The sequence below is a fragment of the Apostichopus japonicus genome, chromosome 19 (genome assembly GCF_037975245.1).
Source record: "Apostichopus japonicus isolate 1M-3 chromosome 19, ASM3797524v1, whole genome shotgun sequence".
Lineage (NCBI taxonomy): Eukaryota > Metazoa > Echinodermata > Holothuroidea > Aspidochirotida > Stichopodidae > Apostichopus > Apostichopus japonicus.
In genome coordinates this window covers 26,881,137-26,899,910 of record NC_092579.1, presented here as the reverse complement: position 1 = coordinate 26,899,910, position 18,774 = coordinate 26,881,137, and the positions used below count along the sequence as shown (strand labels likewise).

The 18,774-nt window shown below is 35.8% G+C and overlaps 1 protein-coding gene across 3 annotated transcripts in view; it reads right to left on the bottom strand.

Annotated features, from left to right (window-relative positions):
• LOC139960181 (sodium-independent sulfate anion transporter-like) overlaps window positions 1-17,777 on the bottom strand; it is a 38,091-nt gene extending 20,314 nt beyond the window's left edge. Inside the window, exons 1-2 of one of the 3 annotated variants that reach the window (XM_071958350.1) lie at window positions 17,338-17,777; window positions 486-804 (exon numbers count right to left, since the gene is read on the bottom strand). In XM_071958350.1, the coding sequence (XP_071814451.1) occupies window positions 486-719 (234 nt within the window). In that variant the 5' untranslated portion in view covers window positions 720-804; window positions 17,338-17,777. Of the gene's footprint in view, window positions 1-485; window positions 805-4,704; window positions 5,025-17,337 lie in introns of those variants that run through there. The other 2 variants (XM_071958347.1, XM_071958349.1) reach the window with 2 other exon arrangements.
• Window positions 17,778-18,774: the final 997 nt, after the last annotated feature.

Genomic DNA, 18,774 nt, shown 5'->3' with positions numbered 1-18,774 from the left:
TAAGGAAATGATTTCTGAAATTTATAACAAACTTTGAGTCGTACAAGTTTGGTTTTGATATTGAAGAAACCTTTTGATAAACAACAATTGTTTTCCACAATCACAAAACTGAATTTTTGCTAGAGAAACCAAGTTGATCTTCCTCATGGGGTATGCACATCCACCATTTTTGCACTGGGCTGCTAAGATGTTAGATATGTCTGGGGGAGGGGGTGCTCCATCCCCTTTGAATAATTTTGGTACTATATTTTGCAATTTCTGAAGATAGAAAAAACAATGTTAAAGAATTTCAACTGCTTAGTGAGGTAATACACCACTTATACATGTCATATATTTATGTAGCATATTAAGTTTGATGATGGGGGGGGGGGGAAATCCCACAACCTCCCCTACCATTCTTAAATGGTTGCATCCCTGATCCTCATGTGTGCAATGCAGCTGGAAGTAAACTTGATGTGAACTCAAAAACAGAAAAAAATACTCACTTCAAGAGGCAGTTTGGCAATATTAGCATAGGCTAAACCTTGCGGAATGACAGTCAGACCCACAGTGAAGCCTGCAATCAAGTCACGGAGCCCCTTAGAGAAGTTGTACTTGGGAGCCCAGATACTGATAGGAAACCTCTCCATCCATCTCTCCTTGGAGCAGTATTCCTTCCCGCGTTTCCGCAAGTCCTTCTTCAGAGACGTCAGCGGAGTCCTGGAGGTGGAGCGCTCCATTCTGGGACAGGTAGGTGTACGACGATCAAACGAAATTCTGGGAGTGGCGGCCGGGATCTCTGATATATAGTCACGAGTAAAATATCTGGGAGGCGAATAGAAATCAACCAATCAATCAATCAATCAAGCAATCCTGAAAATGCAAATCCAGTTATTAATAGTTAAAAATAACTGAAGTAAATACGAGATGCAATAACAACATAAGTTTATTTGCTGGGCTGCATGGTAATTACTTGCGTTGGTAGCGGGTATACTGTTACTTAGGAGAAAGATGAAAGAAAAAAGTATAAATGGTAGGCTAATGCTGATGTTAAGCTGATACTCGAATAATCCACACGAAGGTCACCAAGATGAGGCAGTAGAAAGTTGTGATCACCAAGCAAAAAAGTCTGAATGCCATCGATTTCGAACAATCGTTCCAAATTGTGATCCTTTGTATGGGAAAGATATGGATAAAGATATGTTGAATATTTGAACAGTTGTATATAGTAGCTTTCAGTATAGAAATCAAAAAGGATGATCTGTAGCGAGTACTTTTGAAAATATTTTTCAGTGTCGATTTCTATATGATTTCTCATAGTAGAAATCATGGATACTTTTCATACAGATTTGCCATATTGAGTACAAGAATCGTTGCTTGTGAGGTCAAATCTCATTTCAGGTCACCAGAGGTCAACTTTAAAAACCCTTTACATGATGTCTAACGATGGGAGTTGTGGACACTATGGTGTGTGGATGCATCACATTGAGTACAAGACCTCTATTGTATTTGGTGGTGGTGCGTATTGCCAGGTACAATAGACTGACCTACGTTTACTATGCCATAGTGTAACTGTACATCAAAATAGTGTTTCGGCCATTTATATTGTGACAGCTATTTCAGGTTAACTTCAAGCAGACGTCTAGTGCATTTATTTTGTGACAGCTATTTCTGGTTAACTTCAAGCAGAAGTCTAGTGCAATGAAGTCATCGAAACCTCAATGCATTCTGAATTCTGGTTTACATTATTTTGCAAGTAAGTTAGGACTAACTCTTACAGTATGGCAATTTTCCAAGTTTATGAATATTGTTTTCATAAGGTTCCGTGTACGAAAATGCTATGCATTTTCACAAGTATTTGTGTAGCGATTTGTGCAATTTTAGATAGAACTTTGATCAATTTATATAGCATGATAAAGAAATCAAGTACCAGAAAGATGTTTTTCCCCAAAAGAAGTTCCCACAGTGAGGTGAGTCTTTTTAAACACTAAACTTAAATTCTGTTAAGTGGTACTTTGCAGAGCCTACTTTGTGCCCCTTTTTTATCTTCAAGAGTATAAGATTATTCAACATTTATGGTTATAAAAATAGAAGCTTATATGTTTACTTCATCATCTGTTCACTGATATATGATATCTTCAAGTAGGATTTTTTTTTTATAGTTTTTTAAAGTTTATTCTTAAGGACGTATACAGCACAGCTGAGCACGTCTTGAAAACCTTCACAATGCAAGTATAATTTTAAGTATTGCCATAAATTGAAAAGCTTGTTCAAATATTTTTAAAAAGTCAAGTGCAACAAAATCCCGGCCTGGCCTACAGCAATTTCCCTTCAATTAATCTTCAAAAACATTTTCCCTCATGGATATATATCCATTTTTAACATTCCTAAAGTCTGAAAATGGTTCAGTGTTAGAATTAACTTTTTTATAATCAACTAACATATTGTAGAGGGATATAAGAAAGGTATGACCTTGGGCGGGCAGGCAGGCAGGGGGGGGGGGGGCAGAGGTGTTGTTGATGTGCGGTAAAATATAAGGGACCATGGTTCCCTTGACCTCTCCCCTCCCGTTAGGTGGAATAGTGTCCAAGACCTTGAATGTGCATGGTCATATTTTCGGCGATTGATATACCAGTGATTCAAGTAGCCTACTTAAAAATCCTGGAACTTCCTTGATTAAAGCAAATTAAGAGAATAAACCTCTCAATATAGTGCTAAAATTGTTTTTGATTTTAATACTTAGTTGCGAACCAGGAATATGTTGAAACGGGTTATAAAAAGTACAACAACCCTACAGTATGTATACTTGAAATGAATTTTATGAAGCAAGGGGGGAAGTAAGGGGTAAAGTAAGTAATAATAATAATGTTTCAATATTTGTGAGACCACACTTAATATAATAAGACTGATGTTCAAGAGGTGTATCACCATGATCTATGGTGTCGGCAGAAGATCAGAGAATTCTTCCCTAAATAAAGGGACCTAAACTTTGAACAAACTGGTCAACGACTGAAATATCCTTGAAGTACGTAGTCTGTCAACTTTTCTTTGATTTCAGCAAAGAGAATAAACCTCTCAATGACCCCATCCCCCCCCCCCCCCCCGAAAGTCATTGTACTGTTGAACCTGAGGAAGTCATTGTACTGTTGAACCTGAGGATCGGTTTGAAATAGATACAAAATTTGATACTTTGAGGGGAAATTATGAAACAAAAAAAGTGATGATTCAATGCCTCATCATGGAGAATAGCTTAAAATACCAGAAAATTACTCTCAAATACCTTTGACATTTGTCACATTTTGTTGGTGCAATTTTCTGACACTGAATGGCGATGGCACCTATTTATTCTTTGTTTATCTTGAAATTAGCAAGGCATGGAAAGGGTAATTTCCGGCGATCTAGGGAGTATCTTTACTCAAAAAATTTACGCTCCGCGCCAACCTGTGGTGGCGCTCCGCTTAGATAGTGTCGAAAAAGCGCCCCTACAGACCATTCTCTCCCCCCTGACTACTACCCCTATAGCTCCGCCACTGGCACCTACTGAAAAGAAGAAGAATTTGCAATGTGTTTTTCAATGGTTAAACTTATATTATTATCATTATTGTTGTAACGACTTCCCCAATAATTCTAACCAATATGGAAGGGTAAAAACACGGAAAATGATTGTTTGTTATTGGCATGTGATGTAATAACTGAAGAATGCCTATATGATAAGCACATTAACATGCGAAACGCGCGCGGAGCGCGCGAAAAATTTTGGTCATATTTTTCGGGCAAGTCGTTACAGCCCCCCCAAATCAAATGAGGCTCCTACGCCTATGAGTGTGAGTAGAACACATGAAGCTTTGCAGTTTTCTTCATTTTCGAAACTTATATCAGCTTCAAATCAGCAGAACTTGCCAAATTGTTTTGAACATGACAAACTTTATTGAGGGGAGGGGGAGGAGGGAGGGGGGAGGAGGAAGGGGGTTGATCTCAGTGACGCCACTAAACCTAGGTACTTCATTGTATTTTCCAAATAGTATTGCACTGAATTGCTTTTCCTTTAGTGTCAGGAAATGTTTGGATTCCAGGAGTGAATTAAATACATGTTAACCATGTTCTATTTGATGTCAGAAAATTGTGGCTTTTGAATCTGTACTAACAACAACAAATACACTTGAATGATGTATCAAAGTGTCAAACTGAGTGTACACTTGAAAATCCCTTAGCATCACTAATTCATATTTACTGTTTATATACATATATATGGAAAAGGAACAAAATAAGTGTAAGAGTAACTACAGACGTGGAATGTGTGGATTAAGTTTGCAAACTATCTGAACTAACTATCTTTCTTCCTTCAAATTCATCTTGACAAAAATCTAACATCTACCTATAATCATAATTTCTGCCAGGTGTCTAGTATCAACAAATTATAGCTTACAGAACGATTCATATATCATTTTAACAAGCCTTACCATTCTGTTGCCAATCTTAGATTCATTATCATTTCGAGGAACTTTAAGTCCTCTGGCATAAGTTAAACAGCAGAACTTAAGTCAATGTTACAATTTAAAAAAAAAGCCATATTAACATGTCTACACAGGATTACATGTGACTGTGTGATATGACATGTTCATTTACCTGCGTTTACTGCCTGGATACTACTCCAATTAAATCCAATATAAAACGTGTATGCTTGTATGGTGCATATGAAATAAAGAATCAAAAGAACATGCTTACCAATCAACTGCAGAGCTCTGAAAACTTGCCTTATATTGTTTGTCAGTGGACTTTGATTTCAAAATTGCCAATAATGTCTATTCACAACCAAAAAACAAAATGCCAAAGACAGGTTTTCAAGACATCACTCCACACCAAATGGCAGACAAGACTGTTAGGTATATTGAAATCAATGCTGTGTATAGGTATGTATGACAGGCTCATCAGAGAACGCCTTCCCAATGACGGTACCCGAGATATGTTGTACTTCCTTATTGTACTTTACCACCAATCAAATCAACTTCGATCAAAACTCTTTACTGGCTCCTGAAGCAATCCAGATATGGACGACGACTATTTGCCACAAGTACTTACGTAGTAAAATGCGTAAAATGTCGATGATCCCAGTTTCCACGGTAACAAAAACTTATCCTATAGTGCCAGGTAGTTTGTGACTATTATCAGGAACCTTTGTGCAGAGTGGCTTTTAAAATTTTTTTTTTTCCTTTTTGGAAGTTATTGAAAATGGTTTGTTTGTACACTCATATATATTTGGTAGAATGTTGTATTTTTTAAAACTGCCAAACCATTCTGACAGTGAGCGGTGATTTAAGATTTCAAAGGGCAAGGTTAGATCTGACAAATCTGAATTGCCCAAGTTGTTTACATCCAACCATCATACCAAAAAAAAACTTTAGGGAGAACTTATTATATAAAACTGATATGAGTGATAACTTTTCTGGAAACCAGTAACAAATTAAGGCAAAGGTTGCTAACCTTTGAGGAAATTTTCCCATTGACACTATTCCCCCACAGAAGCTGGAAAGCTTTATATACTGTACCATTCTGCTAAAGATCTCATTAGGATACATCAGAGACTTTCCCATGCCTTATTGCTAGTAGGCTACTGTGGGGGGGGGGGGGTAGGGAATTGGGACATGTCATGTGAGCATTGCATTCTGCTCTTGCCAGATGATATCATACAAACCTTTGTGAAAATTGTGAAAACTCAAATTTTTATAAAACATGCTTTCATAGCCATAGATGCAACTAGTGTTACATTTGAACAATAAATGGATATAATTACATTATTCCGCTGCTGTTCATTCCTTTCTAGCTGAATAATAAGCAGGTTAAATTCAAATAATTTAGTAAAAGAATCTCATTCCTGGAATCTGTCAACTTTTCCTTTCAGAAATTTGTTGTACAGTAGGCCTACATGTAAGCGACAAATCTCTGGACCTATATACATGGAACAACAGTGTACCCAATTTATCACTGCTGTACTTCAATAACGAACAGGTGATATGTTGACTTCAAAGTCTGCATTTCCTGAATTTTTTTATCTGAGTGAGTAGACATTTGTAATATTCATTGGTGTACTATAAAACCAAGCACTGAAATACAGCTTGAATAATATGGCCTTTAACTGGGGTGTGGCAAAAGTACTGTGTGTACTTCAGTCAAATAATCTCATGACAAATTTGCAATTTAACATTTTTTCATCAATAAAAACAGAAGGTGTAAGTTCCCTGCTCTAACCCCATCCCCTCAACAATCAGAGTCAGTTTTTAACTGTATTCAAAGGAGTAGATCTTTGTCTCTTCTAAGGGAAAATGATTTATATTAAATAAATCATGATAATTATTACTATACATATATTCATCAGTAAACTTAAATTGATACAGTGAAATATCTGAGGACACAATGTCACACTGCTTATTTTGCCAATTCTGAAATGTGAACTACAGTACCAACACTAGTAGCGGGTATACATCTCAGGAAGGGAAGGGAATGACTTAATCCCCATTCCAAATATTTCAAACAGGGAAATGAAGAGACAAGAGAAAAATGTCATGAATTCTTTTCTGTTACTTCTGTCACAACATTTTGAATTTTATATTAACAGGATACCAACTTTTTTAAATGGTGACAGAATATGTTTTAAACTTCAATTTTTGACTACAATATCTGTAGAGTTCATTTGTAAGGATATGATAACTTCATATATATAACTTATTATTTAATATAATAACATATATCATTAAATATTATTTGATAGTCCAGTGTTGGACAATTACAAAAAAAAGACAAAAAAAAAAGGGTACAAAAGTTATAGTGCAGGAGACGACGTAAAATATATTTCCCATTCCTCTTTCCCATAATGCAATAGGTTATGTATTTCTCTGATAAAGAAATGTATATATATGAACAATTAGTTAATTAGAAGAAAAACGATGTGTCACCTATGAGTCATTATCTTTCATCAGAATATTAAGATAATTTTCCATGACAAATTTAAAGTCCAATATCAAGTTATTATCTCCAGTGTTTTTGATGAAATGAATTCCGACTTGATCGATTAAGCTACAATCAACAAATTAACCGAAACTAAAAGGACATGTATGAAAGTCTTATGAAACAACAGTGCTTTTTATCTCCTGTTATCTCTTTAATTAATATACAAATTAATTACAAAAGTTGGACTATGAAACACCCCTCCCCGTACCAGGATTTGTGCTGTTTAGTTTATCAGTGTATGCGACATGGTGACTAAGGAGTGGGAAATGTTTTGTCAGTCGAAAGATCAAAGGATGACTAACGTTTGGATCCCTAAATTTTCTACATCATAAAAAAAGTACTACAGATGTTAAAATAGACTCATACTGAAGCATGTATGTAAACTTATATCTGTATTATATAAACATAGAGAACACCGCATACTTTAACGAATACATCTATCCACAAAAACACTGAAGAAGAAACGACATGTTTTAAAAGTCACTACTTACATCTTCAGGTTACCAACTAATAGTGAACAAGTAATGGTACCATTTGGCTAGTATAGCAATAACACAAGGTTAAAGTATAGATTAAATTTATCAGTGTGACCAATGGGCTATTAAGCTGTTTGTTCAGATTAGGCTTCTTCGAGCTGATTTGGAGACAATCTTTGATCGTAAGCTGGAGCTTAGTGTTAGCTGAGTCAATACTTTTGAAAGAGTTGTGATCGCATTGCTTCTTACAATGGTGTGATTTATCTAAGTGTTTGTAAATATGTGACTTCTTGTCAGTTTAAGAAGTCTGTGTAGCGAGGTGTCTATGGGTTTCTGCTACACAGCAAACATTACAGCTTGGGCAGTTGAATTTATAGAATACACCAGACCTAAGGCATAAATTTAGGAATAGAATGTTCTACAACAAACATATTAGGGATATTAAAAAAAAAAAAAGTCAACACTAACTTAACATCAACATCTGTGCAATACGATTTGATTAACTGTCAAAGTTTACTTTGTGCGTAACCATTGTAGGGAAGCTTGTTAAAAATCTAGTGCTGTGAGAAACAGATTCAGTAATATTTTGCAAAGAGACCTTGCTTTCTAAATGAAATTTTACAACTTAAGTGAGATGGGAACTGATTTTTCCCGACTGTTGACGTTAGTCGTTATAAATCTACATGATAACCTTTCCACGTGTTGTTGATCTTACATGTTCTTCCTATCAACTATGGTTTTGACGAGACCAATTTTGTACGGGAGCGGAATGAAATTTTGGTTAATGACTCAGTATATGTGGGCTTATGATACACAGTCTTGTATTAACCATTATTATTTCATCATTAGTTTGTAACTTGTTGATGAAAAGTAGTGGCTTTATAAATGCTATTTCAAACATGTCAAATTTCTTTGGCTTTCAAAACTGTTAACTTTCACAGTGAGTAAAGTTGACGACCAACTCCCATAAAAACATGTTTACGTCACAGACAAAAGCCATCATTTTTTTGGTTTTTTAACCTTATCTCACATATTACATGACCCGGTGGGGTGAAGCCATTCATCAGATGAACCACAGTGACGTCAACCAATCAGTGCATCTACCCTAGCAGGTGACTGTGGTTATAGGTTGAAGAAGACTTAAAGGTATGCTGTATTGGCCCCAAATATGCTAGATATTCAAATATGGTCACCTGTGGTCAAAATTCTTAAACTGTTTTCATTACAACCTTCGAGGAAATTTTCCTCACTGGGACATTCAGTCATCTTGTGCAGTGTACCTTAAAAATGTCATGGGAACAATTTGGAGAGTAAACACCTCCAGGAAAGTACTTTTTGAAAACTTCTAGCAATTATAGCCTGCTATTATTTGGGGTCTATACTGACAATACCTTTAACTCTGAAAATGAATCTGTGTCATTATTGGAAAGTCCATCGTCAGTATTATCCCCAAAGTTTTTTGAGCTCAATATTGCTAAGAATTTTCAATAGTAGGCGGCCTTAATTTATTAACTGGAGGATGAGATGTCCAGACTACTACTCCAAGCCATTGAGGAGAGATGAGAATGATTCAGTAAGATGTGTATGAGACTGAGCAACTGTGAGGAGGTAGTTTAAAGCATTGCCAGGTGGCTAAAGTTGATTGCTGAACAAAGTTGCCCAAATTGTTCTGAATCTAACCGTGAAGACCACATCCTCATAGCATTTGGTATTGCCAAGATATGATTTTTTTAAATTTAGAGATATTTTGTAAATATGCATCTGGCAACAGCAGAATGGATGACGTCATCAGGGTGCTTCAGCTGAAAATGTCTTGTTTTTCTTTATAATTTGCGGATCGTTTATTAACAAACAGAACTAATATTTCTACAAAATAAAGAATTTGGATGTAATTCTAAGTACAGAGAAATTTGATAGCTATGCAAATATTCCTAATGTATCAAGTTTCAAGGATAAATCAACAAGTAGATTATAATAGCCTAAGTAAAGCTTCCAAAGAGCATTTGCCCAGATTATATCACAGACCCCCTACTGTGATCCAACTTCCTGGTGTAGTTGAAGGTTTAGCTAGTCAAAATAGGTTACATTCAATCAAACGTTTCTCGAGATATGGATATGATATTGAGATGGGGGTCTTAACTTGCAGTGTGGAATATTACTCTCTTCAATATAAGTTTCACATTGTTTGTCAGCAGAATACCTTTTTTAGTACCCATATTAATATCAAATATTATCCATAGTAACTGTGAGGTTTGTGAAGTGTTTTGTACTTGGACTTTATATGTCACTTGATCCCCAGAAACACACTTCATTTAAGACTAGAACATGGCACTTCCACGTTTGTTTAATGTCGACGACTTGCTCTGAGAAGCCTGGAAACGTCAAATGTTTACTTCTATTCAGAGCAATCGATTCAAAGCTTGTTACTTGTTACTGTACTTATATTGGTCTTTGAACTTTTAGAAGGACAATATGGATTGATGTACCCATCTGCAAGTACACCTAAATATGACTGTTGTCAACATAATCTCCTCATAAACCGGGGTAGAAGATCATGTGTTTATAGTACCACCAACTGTTCAAGAATTAAGACATTAAAGAATACTGGCAGCCTTATGAAAGCTACACTCAAAAGAAAATTATATATTGCACTGCAAATAATCTCATGAAAGCCTCCCATCCAATCCCTCGATCTATAAGAGATGCTTGATTAAATCATTGTAAAAGACTTTTATTTACTGCTACCTATGTGTATACAAAGAAAGTCAACAGATACAGTCCTATTAAAAGGTCAGTCGCCATTACTATTGACTCAAATGATAATTTCTTTTGACTTAATTGGCACTGTGTCAAAAACACAGGCTGCAGCCACAAATTCCCCTGCAGCAAGGCTGAAATATTTTTCCCTATTCTTCTATAATTTGAATCCAAAACTTACGTTTGTAACAAAACAGAGAAATATGAATGTGGCAGTAACACTCACATCATAGATCACTTGTATAGCCTCACTTTTAACATACTTAACACTGTAAAAAAGGGGAAAAAATTCTAATAAAAATGAAGGGGTTCTGGCCCTCCAAATCAATCCTAGACAATGAGTAGTGCTAAAATAGACAACACAATTTATAAAAAATAGGGATTCCCACACAGGTCTATGAGGAGAATTAAAGGGAGCATTGTTGCACCCCTCTAGCCCCTCCCCCCACCCCCTTGCCTCGTCAGTGCCCAATATCATGTCATTCTAAGATAGGGAAATGGTTTTGAGGTTTGCAGTACAATACAAAGCTGAAGTTTTTATATCGGGTTCAATACTGACGACCTTAAATTCATATATGTCAAATACTGTAGCTATCGTCATTAATTATGATAAAAGAGGTTCCAACAATCCCCTCCTCTTCTTCCTCCCCCCATCCCCCCCCCCCACCACCTGACAATGTTGAATAGATATTGAAAATGATCCTATTATGCAATTCAATGTCTACTTGACCATTTAACATGTCTCACTGAGCAAAAATGAACCCTGGGATGGAGGTAGGATTAAAGTCACCATAGCTGACCAAGTTTGCTTATTTTCTAGCATAATTGCAAGTAGGCACCTCTAAATCATATTTAACAAAAATGTAAGTTACACTTAAATGAAATATTCAGAATGTTATAAAATCTGAAAAATAAATATATATATAATTTATAACAACAATAACTGCATCAGCCTCATAAATGCTTCCATATACCATACCTACATCCCATATACTTTGGTATCATGTGGCTAATTAAGTGTTTAAATCCTTTGTTTTCTTGTCTTTCTTAATAACAACTCATTAACACACTTGTGTGCTGCAGAACGTAATGATCAACTAGCAGAATCTATCGTAAGATACGATTAAAACAATTTATCAGTATACTAATGACATCGATAGTGTAAAATAGCAAAAGATAAAATCATTGGAAGGGGGGGGGATGCATCTTGATTAGATTGGCTGACATATTTAGTTCTATATTTATCAAACTTAACTGTTACTTTGTTTACCATACCATGATCTTAAACAGTGATGGCCTTACATACACCAAGGTTAATAATTGTCTATACTTGCAATGACAGACATTATTGTGAATGACATATTCTAAAGTCCACAGACCTATCTTTAACTAACTAATCTTTGCATGCTCCTGATACTGTACCTTAAAGCTATACTCTTTAAATGCAATTTGAAAATTTCTGGCATTGAAATTTATGGAAATTTAACAACTATTGATCTAAAATAATGGAGATCACCAATTTGATAAGCTCAGAATCTGACACGTTTTATCTCACGCTGTTTTTCTTTTCATATTTCCATGGATCAGGTTACAATGTATTCAGCGTTGACATAGAACTTCAATATTTTACATTCAGTATTTGCAAAACCAATCTCCTTCATACAGAAAACAAACATCGTAATATGCACACACAAAAATTATATTGAAAAAAAATTAAAAACACATGTGGTTCGATGTCAGATTTAGAATTGCTCGAGGCCTCAGCCTTGTATGTAAAGGAACTTCAAACCTGTGATATCTCCCAAATTGATAGAAACAGAGATTTTTTCTTAGCTTTTTGGGGAAAGTTGTTCATCACTGTGATCTCTATCACCTAGAACGATGCATGCTGGATGTTGTTGGAGTTTTATCCCCTTTAAGATTAAACTATCAGTCAAACTTGTTCTATCCTATACCAAATATTTTTTATCTCAATTACATATGTGTCTGTCAATTATTGAGTATATTAGTGATTGATATAGATGCCCTAATCTTCATTCTTATCACAGTTAAGTACAAGATACTGTTTACCAAACTGATGACTATTAGTCCAACACACTCCCCTGATAATATCTAGTCATTTCACAATTTTGAGTTTGTTATGTGTCACTAAATTTAGCCATCACTGTTTGCTGGAAGGTATGAGATGATGTTGTAAGACTTGGATTCTGAAAGGTAGGGAAAACAGTAAAACACAACGTTCAAAGCATTTTTTCGTTGGGACCCAATTTCTGCTTGTGCATGGCTAGTTTTAGCATAATGTAGCAGTTTTGTGTCAGTACACATACGGTACATTTAAAGAAATTATATTTGGCAGAAATATAACTCAATATGCATCTGTAATACCCACCCCTCCCCACCCCAACCCACACACAAACACATACAGTAATCCAAGTCACTGCATAGTGTAAAAATTGTGGTGTGTAATAATTTGAGTCCATCATGGATGCCGTTCAGACCAACAGCAAGTGGAGATCTTTGGGAAATCGCATTGCATCAAAATTATTCAAAAGTGGGTTTGCATGCACCGCTGGTACATTAATCAGTTAATGGGGCATGTGCAAGAAAGCTTTATTCAACAGTGGATTCGCATGCACTCCTGGTACATTGTTAATGAGCTGGTACATTCATTTAATGGACTGGTTCATTCAGTTAATGGGCTTGTACAATCAGTTAATGGGCTGGTTCATTCAGTTAATGGGCTGGTACATTCTGTTAATGGGCTGGTTCATTCAGTTAATGGGCTGGTTCATTCAGTTAATGGGCTGGTTCATTTAGTTAATGAGCTGGTTCATTCTGTTAATGGGTTGGTACATTTCGCTAATGGGGAATGTGCAAGAAAGCCACCCTGGTACATTCAGTTAATGGGCTGGTTCATTCAGTTAATGGGCTGGTACATTCTGTTAATGGGCTGGTACATTCAGTTAATGGGAATGTACAAGAAAGCATTGTATGTATGTATGTATGTATGTATATTAGATCCTCCTGCAAGCAGGAACTCGCGAAGAAGCCTAATTGGCTTATCAAAGCCGCAAGCTGACCGAAGTCAGTCTCTCACATTCATATTTAACGTCCATGATTATGAATTGTTAATTGTCAACAACTCTGTAACTGGACGACATACATTAATCTGGACGACATACATTAAATTGCATAATCTTTCACATTCATCTCTTTTCTGCCGTAGTAGATTTTCTTCTGAACTAGAAATTGGTGCAATTTTACCAATATACAGTTACAGTATATGTTTTAAAGGAACTGTATAGTTTTCAGCAAAAAAAGAAGCAACTCTTTTGATAGTACCAAAATGTAAGACTGCACCAATTGCTCAATCAACATCATATTAAAACAATTAATGTGAACCCAAAACACTCATTCCAAATGAACACCATGCAAATATATATACAGATATTAATATAGACAGATATTAAATATATATAAAACTCCAGAAAGGCAACGATCGTCACAAAAAAAGGTGGATGGTAAGGTAAGAAACAAAATGTTAATTCTAAATTTTACATGTACACTGTAGTAAGGATATTTAATATGTTCAATTTTCAATGGTTATAACTAATCATTTGCTCATGTTTATGCATGAATGAGATACTGGGTTGGGGGGGGGGGGGCTGCAGCAACGTGGCCAATACAATTAGATTGTCGAGTATGTAAGCCTGAAAGGTACAGTAATCCTCTTAAATTGGACTGTAGTATGATGACATTTAATTACTAAGAAATCTTAACTTTATCATTAAAAAAAAAAACATGTCATGGAAAGTATTTAATTGTTACTATCTTTCAAACAAACAGATTGATAGCTGATCTTTCATGTTTTAAAAGAATACTGACTGACGTTTGCTTTTAACAAATATTAGTCATAATTAAGTTGATTCTAAAACTTTCATGTTGTCTTTGTCATGAATATCAAACTTAAATTTAATTTATATGAGAATAAATCATATATGAGAATAACAACATAACAATACAAAATGATTTGCTAGTCCTGCATTTACCACAGTATCAAACTTGCACAGGTGATTTTATTATTTTAATACTAAATTGAATAACTTGATTTCATAAGCCACAGCAGCCTGTGTCTGAAAATGATTACTTAACACTCACTGTGTTTGTAAGTCAAAGGTTAAGTGTCACTCTGTATAACACTTGTGACAGTAAGTAACAGTCAAATGATTAACGTCATGGCAACGTCACTGCAGAGGCTGCAGGCTGCAAAAAGGGTTGTCATTTTAATGTACACTGCTTCAACATATTTTGAATGTGTGTGTATTTTCTTTTCCCTTTTTTGTTTCCAATTTTTTTCAACTTTCGAATATGTAGCCAGCGTGCAAGGATATTTTCTTGTGGCTGTTATAAATTGGGAAGAACATTTTGAATGAAAAAGAGCACCTGGGTGAGCTTTCCACATAAACATTTCAATTCTTAAGGTCATCACAGTATTGGTCTACACAGTCCACCAAATCCTAGAGGGCCAAAGCTGGTATCTTTGAAGGGTTATACATAGTCTGAAAGTACTAAAGGTTTTCTTTTGCACAATGACCTAGATCTAAATGGCTTTGAGGATATCCGAGAGACAGTAATGCCACCGAGGCCCTGTTTACACTGGACCACAAGCACGGTGTAAAGCTTGTTCCAATGTTTTTCGTTGCATGCGTTATTTTACACAATAGTAGTAGGCATCAGTAGCAGCTTCTGGTTTTCTAGTAGAGAAACCTGAACTTACTCTCCAGTGATCCCAAGCGCATGGTCTGATACTGAGCCCAGCTGCTAATGTATCAACAAGACCAATTGAATGCTGAAACCTAGGCGTGGCTTCTGATCCTGACTCACACTGTACTGTCCACAGTCATACTGTCATAAAATCTTGTTGGGACACTCAACGTGACTTGGCTACTCACATAATTCATGAGAGGAAGTCTCCTATTAAGCTAGGACAATTTCTTTGGGCCAACCCTAGGCCTGCATGGTATTACTCTAACAGTTACTACAACAAGAATGCTGAACTTTACTGTAAAAATGTTAATAAGAGCAGATGGATTCCTCATTTAATTTGAGCAGAATCTATCAGTCTACCCATCTTTATGTTAATAGTAGAAAAAAATTATAAAGTCGTAAAATTATTTAAAAAAATGGGTAGTCATTAACTTTCTACAACAGTTTACGTCAAGTCCATGCACCATGGGTAATTAAGGGCTTATTTTGTTTTGGATGTAAACAAATCCAACCTGGGTGATGTAAATGACCAATGGTTTGCATAGGATAGTCAAAGGTCAGTCACTCAGGATAAATGATAACACAATCAAACTGTCTTACACATATATTTGTTTTATATAGGTTTATATTACCAATTTATGTTGTACTGGGTTGACAGAGTCATGTCAAAGTATCCTACAACAATAGTATTAGTTATATAAGTTAAGATGGTTATCTTCATGACTGGCCATAAAGATTAGAAATGTATACAATATAAATATTGCACAACTGTTTGGTACGACTAAAAAAAAAAAAAAAAACTTAAAAAGACAGTAGAAAACAGTCTCATTAAATGCATTGAGTGACCTGGGTATATTTAATGCAACTGACTAATTTTGTCCTTTCATTGAATTCTTGGGTATATAGAAAAGGTGGAAACATTTGTTTTGGTGAATTAAATGCTGACTCAATTTGCATGCATCAGATGAAACATTTCTGCACCTTAGGCAAATCAGTAAAATCCTCATAGAAATCAAAGTGTCTGTTGAGTTCTATGTAAATAATATTCAAAGTGTCTGTTGAGTTTTATGTAAATAATATTCTTCTACCATAATACTCAAGCTGGTTAAGGGGAAATCAACTTTGATCACAGAATAAAAACTATTGAGTTACCACAAATGAAGAATTTATCCAGTATTTCATGGCAAAATGCTATGCCCAAATAGTCAAATTGATATACAAGTTAAGAGATGTATAGCTTTTTTTTCTTTTTCTTTCTTTACACATGATTGAACCATCTAGCATTTTATAAAAGACAATATTCACAGACTTCAAACTGCTGAACAAACTTAGAATAATAAATTATTCCCTGAACTCGAGTTCTCCTGCTAATTAAAATGCTCCTCATTTGCGGAGAGTTTTGAACGTTCTCCTTTGCTGTGTTTGATTGACTTTCATTTCATTTATCTGATACCATCTGACGAGGAAAACAAATCCCCTCTATAGAGAAACTGCATTTTATAAATTGATAAAGTCAAACAAATTTGTTTCTTGCAGTCATGTAGAGAGAGATGAGTGGGGAGGGAGGTGAACAGAGGCTATATATGAAATGAAAAGAGTGCAGTATAATGTCGAACACAAAGGAGGAGGTGATAGTGCAACTTAGGGCTTAGCCGCTCAGAGAAAGTTATTCACATGTGAACATTTCTCTTGAGTCCTCTGAATTCTATTATCAAATTATCAATGCTAACCATAAACTCTATATTTCAAACTGTATTATCAATGAATTGGGAGATTAAAATTGATCATTTGTGGCCATATATGTTGCATAAAATAAAAGAGCAAATAAAATGGGGGTGAGGGGGGTGAGAAGCATTTTACAGTGCTTAAACTAAAGCCAGCTTGTTTCCAACTCTCAGGCTAACATGAAAAGCACACCCATTGTCATTCAGAAATATTTCTGTATTGGGTGGTGATTGAGCTTATCTTCTGCTGCTTTACTCATGTTTTTTTTAAAGGGTTCCCTTAGGCCTAGGCTATAGTATCAAAATGGTGAAATATTATAACCAGATACCATAATTCAAGCTCAATTCAATTGCTAGTTTTAATGGATTTCATTTGTGATTAGGTCGAGGCTTTCGATGTACTCAATTGATGTACGACCTCGCTTTGGTTTTGTCTTGGAACGTTAGGTCCGCACTTCTCTCAGTCTGTCGTTTAGGAGCCATAGACCTCAATAAGGGCAAAGTTGGGTTTAACTAGACTAAGGTAAGCCTAAAGTTAGGGCTACAGCTGACATGTGATTAGGCTACAACGAAAGTTACACCATATGCAAACCTAGCTTGACCTAGGAAAGAAATGAGTTTATACTTACGTTCAAAGTTTTTCTGTTTGACTAGAATTGTAGCAGCCAGTTGATCAAATTCTGCTGAATCGGTATTACTCGACGGACGAATGCAACCTTCTGTGACTAGGCCTCACTGTAGGTAATGACATGTAAACATCATTACAAAACCTAACTTTATGAATTGGACTCTAAAAAAATAAGTCACCCGGTCTGTTCCTAGCTAATAATAATCAAGCACAGGTGTGTACCTCGGTCGTCGATTGCGCTAAATGTGTTTATTCTTTGAATAGCATAACCACACTTAACTCTCCTATCAAGTCGTATCCAGATATACCATCATTTTTATCAGTTTTATCAGTAGATATATTTTGTCAACAAGGAATCCGTGGCTAATCAGCTGATATTTATAGTGAATGTTTGAGTATCACGATAGGCTAGCTAACTTCACCACAACGAAGATAGCAAACATATGCCCGATAAGATGTGTTCTGTTTACGTCTGTATGTAACTGTTGATGTACTCCAAGCCATGGTTGGTCGGTTATGCGCTTGCGTATGGACATTCTAAAACTTTCCTTCACTGTGTGAGCAGCGGCTACCCGCAAGTACAAGCCTTGTTAGGTTAAACTCTAGGTGTGCCCACAAACAATGAAAGGGCCGTTTGGCTGTGTTCTATTTGTTATTAAGGAAATGCTACATGGATTGGAAGGTATTGGCAATTGTTGTATGTACTGGCGAAGACATTTTATATTTGATATAGGCATACACTACGAATTCATCCAAAGTACACAAGTGTTCAATTCAGTTTATTTCCACTTATGTTAACGATAAGAATGGAACTTTTCATAATGAGATCGCATTCTTATAGCTTGGATTTAATCAAGGTCTATTTCACGTAAGGAAGATCAGGTCGAACTTTTTTCGTTTTTTTGGGGGGCTTAAGATTATGTATAACAGGATTTAAAAAAATTGTTTGTGACGAATAAAATCATTGAGTGTTATTAATTAAATATGAAATCATGTAGGAGAGTTTCTTAGTCTCATCTTCATATTTTGCAATGTCATTTTGAGAAATGTATTTGCGACATAGTCTCCTCGGGAATTGATCATGACAACAAATTTCAAGTAAAGAACGAATCTGTATAACTAATGTGATACCATTCGTTTGGAAAATAGATATGAAAAGAGCGAACCACCTAAAGTTCTGTCGCGTCAAATTCCATTCAATCACTGCAGTGCAGCCGTATCGTTTGGAAACGGATGGGGGGAGAGCGTGGGAAGCCAGATGGGGGCGTGATTTCGGAACCATTCCAAGAGGAGTTTTATTTTGATGTATCTATATAACAGGCTATTTACAACTATATCAGCCAAGGGCGTAGGAACGGGGGGCTGGGGGCGCCAGCCCCCCAGTGAAAAATGTGGAGGGGCCGAAGTATCATTCCGCCCCCCCCCCCCCGCTTCGCAA